Raw genomic sequence first — 17,597 nt, 5'->3', positions numbered from 1 at the left:
CAAATTTATAATCTGCTGCTGTGTAATGGCATAGTGACTTTGCAGTCTACTGCAAGCACTTAGAATGCTGAGGTGAGCGACCTTTCATTGGTATGGACAGAGTCCTGTTAGTGCAGTATTTTAGGGTTACTGCATTTAAAGTTGTATTTACAAGTTTCCAAAGAAAAGCAAAAGTGTCCATACTAACGTGACTTGTTTTGATTTTTAATATTTTTATATTTTTTTTAAAGCAACAGAAAGCTACATAAAGGGCTGATAAAGTTACTTCAAAATTTAGGGTATTTTTTTTCCAAACAAATGTAAAAAAACAAAAAAAAAAACAAAAGAAAGAATAAGAGAAGATCCTTCACTTTTAAATATCGGCAGACGTTGTGGGTAAGATCCATGGTGGCATATTACTCATGGTGGCCATAGCAACAACGGCAAGACATTTAGTGATGTCAAAGAATTTCACCAAATAATAATTACAGAGATCAAAAAATGAAGCGGGGAATTTGCAGCTGAAAGAAACGGGAAGACAATCAGCATTGAGTGACGACTTTATTGTGCAGTGTGAAAGTGTGTCAAACATAATAAGCGATACTGTCACACAGAGTGCCATCGACTCGGATGAGGCGACAAATCAAGTGCGTTTTAATAACTTTTATTGTTTCATGACATTGTGGATCTTTTTAAAATTCCATTAAGGAACAGAGACAGAAGGAATCACAGCAAGTTGATTCTCATAGCGTTAAACATGCTCACAATATGAAAGGTTTTACATAACGACGGCCCAAAAAGTCAATGCTTCAAGCAGAATAAGCATGCTTTGAAAAAATTTTAAAAATGAGGCCAGTGAATGCATTTGTTTTATTTTCTTCCTAAAATCTACAAAGAGGAACTTAAAGACATTCATGATCGTTTCAAATAATAATACATTTTCTCATTAGGATTAAAAAAAAGGTTATCCTACAAAGTGCACAAGTTTTCTGGTTTTACTTTTGTACAGTGTTAGTAATAGGCAGTCCTATTTCAGTTCCCAACGTGCAATCACATATCCTTTACACCCTAATCTGTTCAAGTTACCAAGGACACAAGCAAACATCACTTACAGGTAGAGATGCACCTATCAGACATTTCATTGCCGATACCAATTTCCAGTTTTCTTTGAGGTCCCACTTTCTCGTAATTTAATTCCCTTAACGACTTTCACATGAAAGATAAACGTTCTGCAGTTCCCGCGACCGAGGTAGAAGTTTTGAATTGTATAGACAATGGAAAATTTCCCAAATTCCTTGAATTTTTTTAATATTAATTAAGCGCAAGCGGCAGGTCAACGCATCGTTAGAATGTAAATAGCGGGACTTTGTCGATTTTATCCATTTAGTGCACAAGAGATAAAAAGAGTTCTGACTGATGGGTGCAGCTCTATTTTCAGGCATTTGTTACACATGTTGAAATGAACACGTCACACATCCACATGTCAGGCCATGAACATGTGTCTCATACATGTAAGTTATTTACATTTTCAATGTTCAAACTCAAGTCAACTCATACTTATACAAAGTTTTCTTTTTTTCCTTTAGAAATGCATACTTTTTTAAATCTTATATCAGCCATAATATTGTCTATCACACATAATCCTTTTAAACTACAAAAAAATATATAACACATTATTTAACTCCACTTCTTTCATCTCAATAATGTAATAAATAAACTGTTTTTAGCATTGGGTTAATATCATGATTAGCCCATGTAAACGTTTAGGAATGAATCAAATTCCAAATAAGAATGCGTCAGAAAATGCATCCCCCCAGCCCCCCCATTGCCCCTCATTGCCTTAAAATCTTACAGTTTGGACACGAAGGGGATTCCCTCGTACATGTCGGCCTTCAGCTTGGCCCACTCGGCCAGCTTCTGGATGGCGCCCTTCTCCTGGCCCAACACGCTGGCCGCCTTCTTCAGCTTGGCCTCGTTGCGCTCGAGGTAGCGATCCCCTTCGCCTTTGAGGAGGTTCAGCTTTTCCTGGCGGTTCTCGTTCAGCGGCACGTCCTCGCTCATGTGGGGGTTGAAGCGGAAGTAGGTGTCCGGTGGCAGCAGGGCGTCCAGCATGGTGTGCACCTCTGAAATTGAAAGTTCACGTCAAAAGCCAGGACCTACACTCTGATGTGAAATCAGTAAAACTCGCTTTAGATGGAGTCTGGCACCTACAGAAACAGCACTCTACGGTCAGTGGGTTAAACATGATATTTCAAAGATAAAATACGCAATCCGAAAACAACGTCTGAGCTGCAAACATGTCCGGTGACATCACATGGGGTAAAAACAGAGAGCTTGTCCAGATGTAGAGTATAAATAAGAGTCTTAGTGACAACATTTTTTAATAAAGAAAAATTACAACAGTTTGGAAGATTAGAGACACATTCATTATTTAGCCCAAACTCATTTGGGCTAAATAATAATACCAGCAGCTAGTTAGCGGTAGCCTCAACTTCCTCAAGTCACAAAACCCAATGAATATGTATGGGGGTGACTCAAACTTTACGTTGACAAAGTCATAGGACATACAAGGTGAGCTAGTTCTGCCATGGCAAAATTTAAGACCTCTGATTAACAAATTTAAGGAAAATTTGCATTTTTCAGAAAATAATTTAAGACATTTTAAGGTGACTTAAATGTGCAACTCTGGACAGAAAATAGAAAGACTTCAGTCTTCATTGGGTAGCAGCTTTAATCCTTTCCCCCCCGCCACACACATCTTACCTTCCGTATCCGTGGCACTGCTGATGACGTGAGTCAGCTTGGTCTTCAAGCTGGTGTAGTTCGTGCTGTTCGTGCCCACGGTCTCGTACCGCCCCGTCCCCAGAGACAACACGCACTCCAGGGGTGCGTTCGGCCACAGACACTTGCACTCGTGAATGGCCAGAGCCGTGGGGTTGTTGATGAGGAGTCCTCCGTCCTTAAGTGACAGCGGGAGAGATTAAGGTAAAGAATGGGGTGGGGTGCTTGGATGCGTAGTTTAAATATAGTCCTGGTGACAGATTTCTGGGGATAAATGAGGCGAAGTAGACAGGCTGTCACTGAGCCACACAGCTTTGGGTTAGAGATGTGCTACTCTGGCAAAAATAAAAAATAAAATAAAAAAAATCTGTTTACCCAGAAGTAAACAAGCTCCCTGAAACTAAAATAAGTAAGACATGACCTATATACTGAGTCACACAGCTGTGTTACTCTGAATTCAGCTTGATTCATGAATTAAATTGTCTCACAGTAATATAAAGTGACTGCATGTTGTGGGAGAAACTGTGGAGCGAAACAAAAAATAAGGACAAACTGTCTGAATAAATGGCAAGAAAGATTTAGCACTTTGACTTTATCTCAGATATTCCCCCTCCCTGAATCCGTGCCGAGACCTTTCCCGAGCCCCGACGTGCTTCTGATCCAGAGTGAGATAGTGACTGCGAGTGTGGTTGCTTATCTTCCTCTGCACTGCAGGAGGAAAGATTACTTCAATGACTGTGAAGGTGATGTGGAAGTCTGCCAGAGAACTGCAGGTCTTGGTTTGAGTCTGCGTTAGCCCCAAAAAGTTTTATGTGTTGATGCTTTTGTGATGGTGTACAGTCTTAAATAAACAACAACACATTAATCCCAGCTAGAAATAAAAGTCTAAACGTCTACAGCAATTTTAGCAGATTTATATCGATTTCTGTACCAGAAACTGTATCAGTGAGTGCGTGAGTCTCTCCAGTGTGGGTATTTTGGCATGATTTTCCTGCGAAATACCTCCGCTAGGTGCTGAAAACTCGAGTAGGAGTCAGGCCTGTGGGTGGTAACGTAAGCTCAACCTGCGCTGCTCCACAGTGAATGTGGACGACGAATCCGTCTCCATCTTTTCTCGCTTGCTGCCGTTCCCCGAGTTCGCTGGAGATGAGGCCACGCCCGTGCAAACGGAATGAACATAAGGATTCGATACATGCAGATGGGAATTGGCGAGAAACGGGATTTGACATAAAGGAAACCACGAGGCCATATGTTGTACGTCTTGCTTCTTGGAAAAGATGAAGGCAAACTGAGAGATTAGGATCTTTTATTGACCGAAACACAATCAGACGCCAGCCATACCAGCATCTGCTGAAGGAAACAGCAGAGCAATGGGGACCAAGCTAATTTAGCTTAAGTAGGTTATCAAAAAGAAGCTAAGCCTCCAGCCTAATTGCTCTCTAATAGGAGCGGCTAAAGATATCTGGCCTAATAATCGAACTTTATAGAATAACACCAGTCTGTTTGGCAGCTCCCTGGAGGCACAAACATACTCTGACTAAAAAGACTAAAGAGGTAGGAGGAAAAATGAACCAAGCATTATAAAAAGTATTCATCCCGCATCAATTTTGTTTTACAATCCCATGTTAAAACCCCAAACTTCAGTGTTTTAATGGGACATTAGGTGAAGAGGGAGGAAAATTCAACAGAGTTTTCACTTTGCAAATGAAAAACTGACAGCACCTTTAATCCGGAACCTGCACTGACTTAATTGCAATAAAAAAAAAACTATTCTGTGAAAATCTGGAAGGGTAAAATTGAACTCGTTGGCCCACATCAAAGCCAGTGCAACACATGGTGCTACTATCCCTTAACTAAGACAGTCATTAATCAAAGTGACACCGAGTGAAGTGAAAGTAATCAAAGAAAATTCTAGCAGCACTAGACTGCATCCCTTTGCAGTCAACTACAAGTCTGCAACGTTACAATTAAAAGCCATTGTTGAGATACTTTTCTGCACATCGTTTTTCATTTGAGTTCTATGCAATTGTACTACTTCCTCTTAAACGTCTGAGCCAAAGCTGAACTGAATTTGGCTGGACCGGACCTTTGCCGACCCATTTATCAGTCCGGTACCTGATGGAGGTCTTTTCCCAGAACAAATTCCTGGAAGTATCCGGGGGCGGCAGACGAGGCCCGGATGGCCTGCCACATCTTGTGTTTGCAGTCTCCAAGGTAGTGGGACCTCACTCCGGGCATGAGCCTGTAGTTCCTGAACACGTAGGCCTTCAGAGGCAAACCTCTGTTGACGATGGTGCTCACCGCTGCCACCTAGTGGACAAACACAAAAAACGTAGGAGATTTTTGGAAATCAAAACAAAAGAAACCAATCCCACCGTAGTTACAGAAAAAAGGTAAAAAATTCCAACAACAAAAAAACATAAATGTATTACTACTAGTTTTAAGAAATAAAATAATAAAATCTCTATTTACTAAAAAAAAAAAAAAAAAAAAAGAACTTACTTTGGGGCAGTGTGGGTCCCTTGCACTCTCAATCATGCGCCCCTCACCCATACGTTCCCTACAGGAAAAATAAGAGATCACAAAACAAAGTCAGCACATAAGCTGTTCCAGTTGCGAATGAGCCACAAACTTTAAAGAGTAGTTGGACAGAAAGAGACTAACTTGAGGATGCTCTCCCACATCTCGCTGTCGTAGAACGCGTGGCTCCAGCCCATCTTCACAGTTCCAACGATGACGTTCTGTTTGAAGATGTCCGAGCCCAGCTTTCTGTACATATCCTCGCACTCTTCTAAGGGGATCTGGAAAATCCCCAGCATGAAAGCCAAAATGGCACCTGTAGCAAAAGAAATAATTAGATGCAATTTATAAGTGTTCGTTAATTCGATCAAATAGTGGCTCGACAAAGTGAGCAAATCATACCAGTGCTGACTCCGCAGATGTAGTCGAACAGCTGATGGATGCGTTTGCCAGTCAGGTCTTGCAGCTTGTGAAGAGTCTGGAGGGCCAGCAGTCCTCTGCAAACCCAAATACAAACTTTAGATTCTAAAAGCATAACAAATGTCAGCTTTTTTGTTTTCATTGCTAATCCAACATACAGAGAGCAACAGCTAATTGCCTTTTTAAAAATGTCTCAGCTGTAAGAAAGAAAACATGTTCAAAAATGTTTTTTTTTTATTGCAGAACTAAAATTAAAAAGTTATTGCTTCTGTTTATACTTGTACATACAGCCTAATTTACCAATAGGATTGTAGTCAGTCTACTACTACAGGCTAGAATGTATGCCTGTCGACTGAAATGAAAATGATATCAGATTTGTTTGGCGTATGTGTTAATTAGGCTACAGGGTTTTGGTTAAAACATCAAACGATGAGCCATTTTCATTTTCCTGACACCAAAAGACTTTTCATGGAACATGTCCTATAATTTAAAATAATTTGGAATGTGTCTCATTACCATTTGATGTTCAGTAAAGTAACAGAGTAACTGTTTTCACAAAATATTCAAAAGGCTGCAGCTTGTATCTTCAGATTAACAATATCTGTTGCATAAAGCATCCTTTTTTTTTTCTATTTTAAAAAATTAAAGAGTTGTACCTTGTGCCTCCTCCATCTATGGCCAGCACCCTAATTCCTCTGCCTTTGACCGGGTCTGTGTAGCCAACCAGTGCCAGAGCTTCCCTAACAGCCGCCTGAAGGGAAAGGTCCCTGGCCTGGCGCAGCCGCAGCAAGCACGGCAACAGGTTCTCCTAAAAGACACAATGACAAGAATGTAAAACCCAACAACCACGTGGCAGTGAAGCAAACTGCAGGAATCGTCAGAAAGCTGCGTGTCCAAGCCGACCTTGACCGCCACGCCCCGGGTCTCGGGAAACTCCAGGAGGTGAAAGCTGAGCTCCTCCACTCGAGTGGTGAGGAGCTCCACGTCGGAGACCCTCTGCAGACCCTTCACCAGGGCTCTGGTCCTGTTGTCCACGCTCACTCTGGCTATTATCTGGTGGACAAATTAGAACTAAATAAATAAATAAACACCAATGTGGGACATGGGCATGGTAGCGTCATGCTGTGGGAATGCTTTTGTTTGACAAGAAAAAGCTGCAGATTAAATGCTGGGAAAACCTGTTCGAGGCTTCAAAAGACCCAAGACTGAGAACCAGAAGTGGAAGGAGAATATTAAACATATAGCCAGATACTTCACAAAAAAAGGGCAAAACTATCCCCCTATACCTATAGGGGGATAGTTTTGCAACCTGGTAGACATAATCCAAAAGACTTTAACAGAAGTTGCAATTTTGTTTGAAACATGACAAAAAAAATTTGCAAAAGTGTGAATACTTTTGCAATAACTCTACCTTTTCCCTTTGACTTAGCAGCTGCTGCTGCTTTGCCTTTTCAGCTTTTTCCTCTTCACCCTCGGTCTTCTCCACTGCTTTGTCCGCCGTGCGTTCAGCTACACAGTCTGCGGTGGACTTTTCCTTGTCGACCGTCGCTTTTTTCGGATCGCCTCGAAACTTGGGAACAAGGGGCGCGATGTAGCTGCCAACGAAGGCCTGGACGCTGGGCCGGGGGTACGACAGGTAGTGGGTGAAACCTTTTTTGGGGGAGACGGACGCAGCCGTGCTCTCACCAGCTTGGGCAGCAGCGGAGGTGGTCTCTTCGGCCGGACTGGGTTGTTCTGAGGGTGGAGAGGTAGTGGGCGCTTCGGTACTCTTGGTCTCCGAAACTGGAGACAAAACAGGAACGGGTTCCGTCGTTCTCAGGGTGGTAACATGTGGAACAGCCTCAGAGAAATGCTGCCTGTTCTCGCCACCTTCTCCCGGTGTGTTTGGACCAAAGTAACTGTTGATGTGGTTGGACAGAGTCTTGTACGTCTCGTCCATGTTTGTGGACAGAGCTGCTGGGTGAAACAGCTGCCTGGTTTGCTTTGCCACAGTCGAGGCAGAGCTCAGAGCGGCTGCGTTCGCTGCTGAAGTTGAGGTGGGCGATGACTTTTTTTGGGCAACGAAAGGCTGCTCTGCAACTTGCTCCCTCTGCTCATCTGCCTCCTCCATTGCTCCATTTGTCCCACCTGCCTTTTCCTTCATTCCTCCAGAAGAGGCGTCATTAGCACTCAGGGTCTCGGCTTTCAGCGGCGTTTTCTCAGCGAGGGCACCGTTGGTTGCGGCACCGCCAGGTTTGAAGCGGGAGAACCTGGAGATGAGGTCTGTGCCTCCCACTGCCTTGGTGACGCTGTCGATTGTGGACCTGAGCCGTGACATGCGTCTGACGACCCGCTGGAAACATTAGCGGAGAAGAGGAGAGGCTAAAATATTTGTTTGGAATGATGTGGCATCCTGGCAGGTTTGTCTTCTGTGATCTATGGTTGCTTTAGCTCCATTTTTAAAAGGAAAAAAAATTATTTGCACTGAAAGTTTCTGGTAGCTTTCACTTCCTGTAATAAAAACAAAACAAAACATTTTATTATTGTTGTTACACCAATAAGCCACCAAAATAGATGGTTCTATTTTCTACAGCAGGGGTGTCAAAGTCAAATGGACGGAGGGCCAAATAAAAAATTTAGCTACAAGCCGAGGGCCGGACTGATCGAATGTTCATTGAAATTTTTTTAAATGACGCATATAGTCTAGTGCAGGGGTGTCAAAGTCAAATGGACGGAGGGCCAAATAAAAAATTTAGCTACAAGCCGAGGGCCGGACTGATCGAATGTTCATTGAAATTTTTTTAAATGACGCATATAGTCTAGTGAACCTAATTGAACCTACTGAAAACCTAACAAATATATTCCAATATGATCAGATAAATAAAGCAATATTTTCTTATGGCTCTGTCAGTAATCTTTAATTTTCAACAGACACAACTGAAATATTTTTAAAATATAATTGGATTGAAATACAATAAAATAAAGTGCAAAAATCTACTAATCCACATATGTCAGAGTCAAGGCATTTAGATGTGTCGCCGGCGAATTACGGTACTGCAAATTTAGATGTGTCGCTGGCGACACATCTAAATTTGCAGTACCGTAATTCCGCCACACGTAGCGCTAAGTGGAAAAATTCCAACGGTTTCTGAAAGGGGAGACGTTGCACTTTCCAGCAAGTATCGGGTTAATACGGTAACTTCGCAGCTGCAGCTGCAGAGAGTGTAATTAATCCGGGGGGCACTCGTTTAATAGACGGTATATTTCGGCAATAACTTGGTGGATATTGAAAGTTCCGGTTGTTATGGATACATGGGTAAGTACATCATCTCACAGAACATTTAAAGAACTACTTACAGTTCAAATAAGGAAGTTTTTTTTTCAGACGTTGTGCCGGCTTGCTGCGGTCTGCGGGCCGGTTCTAATAATAAATCAAGATCATCCCAGGGGCCGCAAAAAAACTTCTCGCGGGCCGGATGTGGCCCGCGGGCCTTGACTCTGACATATGTGGTCTAGTGAACCTAATTGAACCTACTGAAAACCTAACAAATATATTCCAATATGATCAGATAAATAAAGCAATATTTTCTTATGGCTCTGTCAGTAATCTTTAATTTTCAACAGACACAACTGAAATATTTTTAAAATATAATTGGATTGAAATACAATAAAATAAAGTGCAAAAATCTACTAATCCACATATGTCAGAGTCAAGGCATTTAGATGTGTCGCCGGCGAATTACGGTACTGCAAATTTAGATGTGTCGCTGGCGACACATCTAAATTTGCAGTACCGTAATTCCGCCACACGTAGCGCTAAGTGGAAAAATTCCAACGGTTTCTGAAAGGGGAGACGTTGCACTTTCCAGCAAGTATCGGGTTAATACGGTAACTTCGCAGCTGCAGCTGCAGAGAGTGTAATTAATCCGGGGGGCACTCGTTTAATAGACGGTATATTTCGGCAATAACTTGGTGGATATTGAAAGTTCCGGTTGTTATGGATACATGGGTAAGTACATCATCTCACAGAACATTTAAAGAACTACTTACAGTTCAAATAAGGAAGATTTTTTTTTCAGACGTTGTGCCGGCTTGCTGCGGTCTGCGGGCCGGTTCTAATAATAAATCAAGATCATCCCAGGGGCCGCAAAAAAACTTCTCGCGGGCCGGATGTGGCCCGCGGGCCTTGACTCTGACATATGTGTTCTACAGTATTGGTGCCTCGATGTAAGACAATTCAAAAAGTAAAACCTTTATTAACCACACAATTATAATAACCAAACTATTTTTTTAATATATTTTTTTCGGCTGTAGTGCAATTTATTTCCCAGTAATCCAACAGGAAAGGCGCAAGGAAAAAGTGGGACAGAAATGCGGCGGTAAAGGAACCGAGGGCGGGAGTCGAACTCGGCCCGCCCGCTCAACCCAGTGTCCAACGTGACACCCCAAAATCACCAAACTTAATAGAAAACAAAAAACAAGTTGTGTGATGCATCTATATAATAAATGAGTTCCACATTTAGAAATTAATAGTTGTAAAAAAATAAAATAAAAAAGAAAGTATTAAGTTTACATCTAAATAATTTATATAATTGTATTGTTGTTACATAAAGAAGCCAGCAGAGGGAGACGTGTTCTACACTAAGTGTTAATGTTACAACAGCAGGTAGCCACTAGATGGCTCTATTTGACTTATACTTCTTCAGTAACCATAGAAACCGCTAATATAACAAGACTGAAACGACAAGATGGAGCAACCTATCAGTGGCACAAACGAGGCAGCGGAGCTCTCCTTACTTATAAAATCATTGCGGTTTGAGAGACTGTTAAAGGAGGAACTTGAAAACCCCCCGCCCAGTATGATGGACAGCACTGTGTGGGGCTTATGCAAAGACTTCACCATCGGAGGGGGGTACTTTAAGATTGATTCATATATTAAAACATGGGATATCAAGCCCGTTTGGGTCTACAACGTGGACTATCTCCGCACGGAACTGGAGGATGACTTTAAGATCCACCTCTACAAGGCCCTTTTCATGGCCCCTACTGCCAGAAAACCGATAGGGGACAGAGTCAACATCTACTTCGCGATGGAAATATCGAAAACCGAGCCCGAAGCTCCGGTGGAAGTCCGCTTCCTACTCGAGTCCAGGCGGCTCATACACACTCCGGGGAAAAGCAAGTTCAGCGAGAAGTGGTTGACTGACATTACCGACACCAAGGATTTATTCCAGAGAATGATGGAGTCATAAATCAGATGGCCACCATATGTAACATTCAGTTATATAACAGGCCCTGTGTATGGACTTTGGACATTTTTCTTTAGTCTCAGCTGAAACGACGGCACACCTGTTAAAAACACACCTATGTTAGATAAAAAGGTAACAACACACTGGCGATTGAGAGCTAATTCGTTCAGAGGCAGCTCAATAAAAGGACGTGTTGGCTTACCAAATAAAGCATACACACATAATCGTAAGAGTCTGTGTCGGCAAGTGAAATTGTACTGGTTAAAAATGTGTATGTAAACTTTATTCTTACCTCGTGAAACGTAAGGAGGTTTTTCTGAAATGTTTCATTGATTGTAGAGCTAGTACTTTCTGCCTCCACCTAAGCTAGTTGTGAATGATAAACAGGAAATGGAATGCTGCTCTACTGGAGCCAGATAAAATAGACATCACTGCCACCTACAGCCATGGAGGGAAATTAAACAAAAATAAATAAATAAATAAAAATAGCCACGGCAAAGACAACTCATTTAAAGGAATGGCAGAAAATACTGAAGCTAGAAAATTTTTGAATTAGTGGGGAAAATTTTAGAATCACTACAGAAAATGTATTGCAGCCAGTATTGGATAGGATACCTTCTTTAGTTGATAATTGTCCTTTTCACTTCCTAAATTTAAAGAAAACCAAAAAATATAATCGTTTTAAAAATTTAATGGGCACCAGATATGAGAATCTTATTGCTTCATTTAGCTTTTAACTCTAATATTGGAATACTTTCAATAAAAGTAACAGCAAATATTAGAAAAAGTGTTGGATTTAAACATAATGAAGCCGTTTTACGTATTCAAACTAAATAAATGCAATCAGTAAAAATGTATTCATTTTCTCATGTGTTCTGTTAATGTCTTGGTTAAACACCAGCTTGTTATGAATAAATGGTATTTGAGCAAATCTTTATAGAGGAGAGAATGTACTGGAGCTGGTTCTATTGATGGCATCTCTTCTATATGCCAATAGATGCAGACTGAAATATATAAAGATTTATTGCTTTTTCATTCATATGGGAAAAAAGCAGAGCTAATTATCAGGTCAAATCAATTTAAAAAGTGTCATTGGATATTTAATGTAATAATAACTCTAAATAAACACACCGGTTTAATAGATTTAATAGAACAAGAAACAAACATTCACTAATTTGTGATTATTACCTGCAAGATTTTTCTGAGCACCTAAAGAGCCAGTTCATTTCATGTGTGGAAAAAGAAATCTCCACTTCAGAGGCTCGCACATAAATTTCACAGTTCATAGGATGGGCCTCCTCGTATTTACAGTGATAAGAGACAGCCAGAGTCTATACTCTTTGGTGGGAGAATCAAAAAATAAATCCCCGAGCACTGATGGTGAAGCTCCACTTTGAAATGAACTTTTACACATGGAGCAAAGAAGACGTGTCACTTTGATCATTTAATTTATAGCTAATTTTGTATGTGCTTTAGATTTCACAAATTGGTAGAAAGGGAATGGGATGAAATTGAAAATGCTTCAAAATGCTTTAACAATGAGAAATTATCATGCAGTAAAGAAAAAAAAATCTAAAATTATGTTTGGTAGTAGAACATTTATTTATTTTACATATATGCACTAGAAAAATCTGAAATTAAGCATTTTTAAAAGCTTTAAAGCATTGAAATTCTTTATTTGTTTCTTTAATGATAAGAAATCAGGTTTTGGAAAATTAGGATAAGCCAAGTATGGACACAATGTTTAAGCTTAATAAAATAGGAATAATTCATATTCTCACAATTAGAGCTTAATGTTATCACAAATTCTTTCCACTGAATTTCTTCCTCCATATTATTATCCATCTATATTTTAAACAAAGAACAATAAGAAGTTGTGATCTCTGTGGGTTATAGTACATAGAAGGCAATAAATAAATAAATAAAATAGAACAGCCAATAAGAAGCTGATTTTTACACATAACCTCAACATTTATTTTACTTGGCATGAAACGGGAATATGCTGTAAGACTTCTGAGGTGTTACTCATTTTGTGTGACCTTCTGTTTGATGCATTTTCTTCCTAATTTGAGAGACGTGCACAGATAAATTCCCAGGGAAAGGTCAATGTAAAGACTAAGTACACGCTGTTCGAGAAGCAAATTCCTAAAACATTTCTGCTTAACAAAAATAAAAAATAAAAAAATATATGTTTTAGAAAATTGCAGAGATTGATTCTCGGAAAAGACACTCAAGTCTGTAAAAAGCGGTGTGTGGTGTGTGAATAGCTCGTGAAAAAGCCATTTTGATTTATTGATTTTCCCAGAGAAAAAGCAAAGTTTGACATAAGTTCTTAGAAACTACAATCTTACCAAAAGTAAACAAGAGAGGAGAGAAGCAATGCAAGAAAGAGAGAAAGAGAGAGAGCAAGAAAAAAAATCCTTCATTCACAACACCAACCTGCCATGAAATAGAGTACAGATTAAGAGTCATTTGTCATGAGTGGAGAGTCACTGCTCCACAGTGGAGTGGGGCCTGAACTGAGTTTCATTATCCTGTTGTATCAGGCTTCTCAGTAAAGCTGGCACAAAACGACAAAAGCTCACTGGGTTGAAATGTTCAAATAAATCAAGACTTTTAGCCGTCTAATCAAAACAGATGAAGACTAGATCCCAGTTGACTCTTTAATGGAAATCTCTAATCAAACATTTGGTTAATGGAAAAGCTAACTCTCTGCCGCTCGAGAGTCATAATTATTCATATTTTCTTCAGCTTTCAAGCTTTTAAGAGCGTTTTTCTTTTTTTTAGTCTGACATTTGGGCAAATGTGCCTTATACTGACGGATGTTTTTCTCTGAATTTCTATCAAAGAGTTCTGAAAGTCAACATCAGAACTTTTACCATGACCTCAAGCGCAATTAAAGCCAACAAACCCACACGCCATTATTATGATTCGATAGACTCTTGCTCAGTCGCGCCTTCGGATGCAAATAAAATGGCCGAGCTGCCACTTTCTGGGAGGAGGAGAGTAAAACAGATTTCATTATATGCTGCTAAAGAAACAGCAAGTTGCAATCAGTCTCCTTGATAGGCTGAATGCAAAAGGCTTTTGATGGGCCTGGCCAATTTTAAATCCACTTTGCTGACGTGCTAATCTGGAATAGAGAAGAGAGAATGGGAGAGAATGAGAGAGGGATTTCATATGAAACAAACACCATGTTGCGTGTTGCTGAGGAGGAAAAGTATTAAAAAAATGTTACGGTGTGAACAAAACGCTGTGGTATTCGGCCACTTTTATACTCTGTTCATACAAACCAATTGCACTTAACAAGTGAAGAGCCGCTGCTGAAAGAAATAAAGAGATAAGAGGATCAGTTTGCAGATTACCTCAAGTGCGCCATCACTCTGTGGGGAAGGTTTTGTTCAGCAGGTTACAGGGGAGCTTCTCAGTAGTTGCTTGGTGAAGATGGATTCAGGTAAATACAGAGAACACAACCTGTCAGAGGCTGAAAAACACTTAAAAGGTCCACCTTCCAGCAGGGCTGCACAAAGGGTGGTCAGTGTGTGCTCATGTGTCAGAATGGCCCTGTCAAAGTTCTGACTAAAATCTAGCTGAGAATGTCAGGCAAGACTCGAACATTTATGTCGCTTTCCATCCAATCCGGTTGATCTTGAGCTACATAAGTTCATTGTCTAGATGTGCAAAGCTGACAAAGACAAAAGCATGGATATTTTTCCCCCCTTCCACTTAATTATACACTACTTTGTGTTTATCACACAATCCCAATGAAATACATTCTATAAACATGGACGTTTTTGTAGACGGTTAAATTCATGTTTGTTACTCTCAAGTAAATCGTGATGATTTTAAACATTTATGTCAGTGTGTGTGTTGTATTGGCGATAACATTGACATTAGTCATACTTCAGCCCCCTCCTCTCCTCCCTTCTTTTCTCACAGTCACCGCTGACACCTGCGACGCGTTTCTTTTGTACGCACGAGAATGCTGCGCCAAAAAGGCAAAATCCTATTTTTGTAAAAGAGGTTATTGATTTCAAGCCAATCGGAAACGACAATATATATGTATATATTCTCCGTCTAAATGGATCCCAGCAGCAGGAGCAGCAGCAGTAGTCCTGCGGTGGCAGGAGATGAAGACGAAGCCGTCCGTTTTGCGCTCCTCAGAGCCGGAGTTCTGGGGTTAATTTTTGTGTTCGCCACATGTGGCAACCTTTTCTTCTTAGTCACCCTGTGGAAGAGGAGGAAGAGGAACTCGCGGACCCAGCTTTTCCTCTTGCACCTGTGTCTGGCGGATCTGGTGGTGGCCTTTTTCCAAGTCCTGCCGCAGCTTTCCATGGAAATTACGCACAGGTTCCGCGGGACGGACTTCCTCTGCCGCCTCGTCAAGTACTTGCAGGTGGTCGGGATGTTCGCCTCCGCCTACATGATTGTGGCCATGGCTATTGACCGCTACCACGCCGTTTGCAAGCCCATGGTCTCCTTCCTGGAGGGCTCCTTCCGGAGGTACATCTCCATAGGCGCAGCGTGGCTCATCTCGCTAGTCTTCAGCTCCCCGCAGCTCTTCATCTTCTCCCTCCAGGAGGTGGAGGTGAGCCTGTATGACTGCTGGGCGACGTTCGCCGAGCCCTGGGGGAGCAGGATCTACATCAGCTGGATCACTCTGGCGGTTTTCGCGCTGCCCGCGGTCATCCTGTTGTTTTGCCAGATGCGGATATGCACAACCATCTACTTCAACATGAAGAGGAAGGCTCTGCAGTCGGGGCGCGCGGGCACGAAGGGGGTCTCCAACGCAATGCTCAAGACGGTGAAGATGACTTTTGTGATTATAATGGCGTACACGGTGTGCTGGAGCCCCTTTTTCGTTGTGCAGCTGTGGTCGGCGTGGAGCCCGAGCAGCGCGCCGACGCAAGGTTGGTTTCAGGGTTTCAGCGGGGCTGGATGTAGGAGGATGTGGGCCTCCTGGGCTAGAGCCGTCCTTGAGTGCGCACTAGTCACTTAAGTTTGTTTTACGCATGTAACTTACAGTCAACATATGATTAAGTAGCTGAACGTAACATTTCTGGGACTTTTGAATTTCTCTCATTTCTGTTTCTAGAAATCATCTTAAGTTACCAAAATATTCATCCTCGAGGAAACGAATTTGCTTCAGTAATTTAAATGACAGAATATATTCACAGATGCATTGTATATTGAATAATAGATGTTCTCAGATTTCCTGGTTCATAAGTGGTTAAACTAGATATTGCTAGTGCACCTGTTTCTGCCACATGTTTTTCTTCCACTCAATTTTACATTAGTGTGCTTAGTTGCAGTTCTTAGGCACTTTTTGAGGCTTTCTCTCTGTGTTGAGTGGTTTCAGCTAACTGTCAAATCAGCAGAAATCACTACGCAATGAACCTATGCATTACTTTTATTATTAAATGAAATCATATTTTAAGAAGGTTCTCGTGCCTGTAGTAGCTACAACATGCTCGTCGTTGCATCAAACAGGAAGACGACCTGCAGCAAGTGCATAAACACTCCCAGGCTGTGAGTATGACATCAGTGTTTCATCACATTTATTCTTTTTTTTGTCTTGCAGGTCCTATATTTTCAATTATCATGCTGCTCGCCGGTCTCAACAGCTGCACAAACCCTTGGATATATCTCTACTACAGCTGAAAAAAAAGAGGAAAAAATAAATAAATTGAACAGCATAAGAAAGAGAGAAATAATTAGCAGGGTTTCTACAGATTCCCCACCTGTGACGACTGAGGTGAAGCGATCCTTTGTTGAACCACGTGGAGAAGACTTTGAGGAAGAAAGGCACGTTTGTTTGTGTTCTCTGTTGGCGAAAAATATCCTCTCGCTCCTTTGTGCGAAACAGAGAGGTGTATATTTAGCAGACTGCGGGGAAACCGGCAAAGGAACGGAACATAAATATATTCAAACATGTTTAATCTTTTCAGAAGGCGCTGCAGTGACTGCATGGAGGATTGTCTCCTGCTGGACGAAGATAAAACAGAAATGAGCAATCAGAGACATAAACATTCGGGGGTTTTTTTTTTTATTCCTGTTGGTGTGTAGCTATGGGTAAACAGGACACGTGGAGGCTGGGAGTAGAAACTGGCATGTTAAAATTCAGTTTTCTGTGACACAAGTGAAAATAAATTGTCACGTCTAGAAAGTTGACTTTGCAAATGTATTTTAATTTCAGTTTTGAAGCAAGGTATTTCTTACTTACTAGAAAACACCATTCAGACGTTGACTGGACAATATGCTATTATTAAATAATTTATATTTTCCAACATATTTCAAAATTAATAGAAAATGTAAGATTTATTTTTGTGAGCATTTTAGCCAAGTTTGTAGGGTTGACCCCTAAAAGTAAGTGACATCACATACATTCTTGGCACTAGGGATGATGTAAACAGTTTGTTCCCCTCAAAGATTAGACTTTTCATAAAAACATATACATCAACATGTAGGTATTTTTGTCTTATTTTAAAATATAGGTCAGACGTTAATGCTGGATCTTTGTTCATCTGTAAAATACACCTAAACTGTAGTAATCCCAAACCTCATCTCCCATTGACTTCTATACAAATTTCATTCTAAATATTTCACAGACAGGTCAAAGAGAAAGCTCCCATCTCTGATATTAAAACAATGCAGGAACAGGAGCTTCGA

The 17,597-nt window shown here is 41.0% G+C and overlaps 3 protein-coding genes across 4 annotated transcripts; 2 read left to right on the top strand and 1 right to left on the bottom strand.

Moving 5' to 3' along the window:
• Positions 1-521: 521 nt before the first annotated feature.
• On the bottom strand, positions 522-11,623 carry pnpla8 (patatin-like phospholipase domain containing 8). Of its 2 annotated transcripts, none has more exons than XM_014970446.2 (10): positions 11,221-11,623; positions 7,112-8,190; positions 6,604-6,753; positions 6,357-6,508; positions 5,683-5,777; positions 5,425-5,596; positions 5,263-5,320; positions 4,876-5,070; positions 2,743-2,938; positions 522-2,102 (listed from the first exon to the last, which is right to left on the bottom strand). In XM_014970446.2, the coding sequence occupies exons 2-10, from the start codon at positions 8,015-8,017 to the stop codon at positions 1,828-1,830; spliced, it is 2,199 nt and encodes a 732-aa protein (XP_014825932.2). In that variant the 5' UTR covers positions 8,018-8,190; positions 11,221-11,623; the 3' UTR covers positions 522-1,827. The 2 variants fall into 2 exon arrangements, with proteins under 2 accessions (XP_014825932.2, XP_087859332.1); XM_088003206.1 differs by having other exon boundaries at positions 7,112-8,032.
• Positions 10,405-10,931, top strand: akap14 (A-kinase anchoring protein 14). Its single transcript, XM_014970455.2, has one exon. It carries the CDS (start codon positions 10,428-10,430, stop codon positions 10,929-10,931), a length of 504 nt encoding a protein of 167 aa, XP_014825941.1. The 5' UTR covers positions 10,405-10,427.
• Positions 11,624-15,009: 3,386 nt separating the features above from the next.
• avpr2l (arginine vasopressin receptor 2, like) lies at positions 15,010-17,384 on the top strand. Its single transcript, XM_014970431.2, has 2 exons — positions 15,010-15,838; positions 16,510-17,384. Exons 1-2 carry the CDS (start codon positions 15,010-15,012, stop codon positions 16,587-16,589), a joined length of 909 nt encoding a protein of 302 aa, XP_014825917.2. The 3' UTR covers positions 16,590-17,384.
• The last annotated feature ends 213 nt before the right edge of the window (positions 17,385-17,597 follow it).

This window comes from Poecilia mexicana, unplaced genomic scaffold (assembly GCF_051168715.1).
Source record: "Poecilia mexicana isolate PSO_F unplaced genomic scaffold, ASM5116871v1 scaffold_23, whole genome shotgun sequence".
In the NCBI taxonomy this organism is placed as follows: Eukaryota; Metazoa; Chordata; class Actinopteri; order Cyprinodontiformes; family Poeciliidae; genus Poecilia; species Poecilia mexicana.
This window is presented reverse-complemented; position numbering and strand designations above follow the sequence as displayed.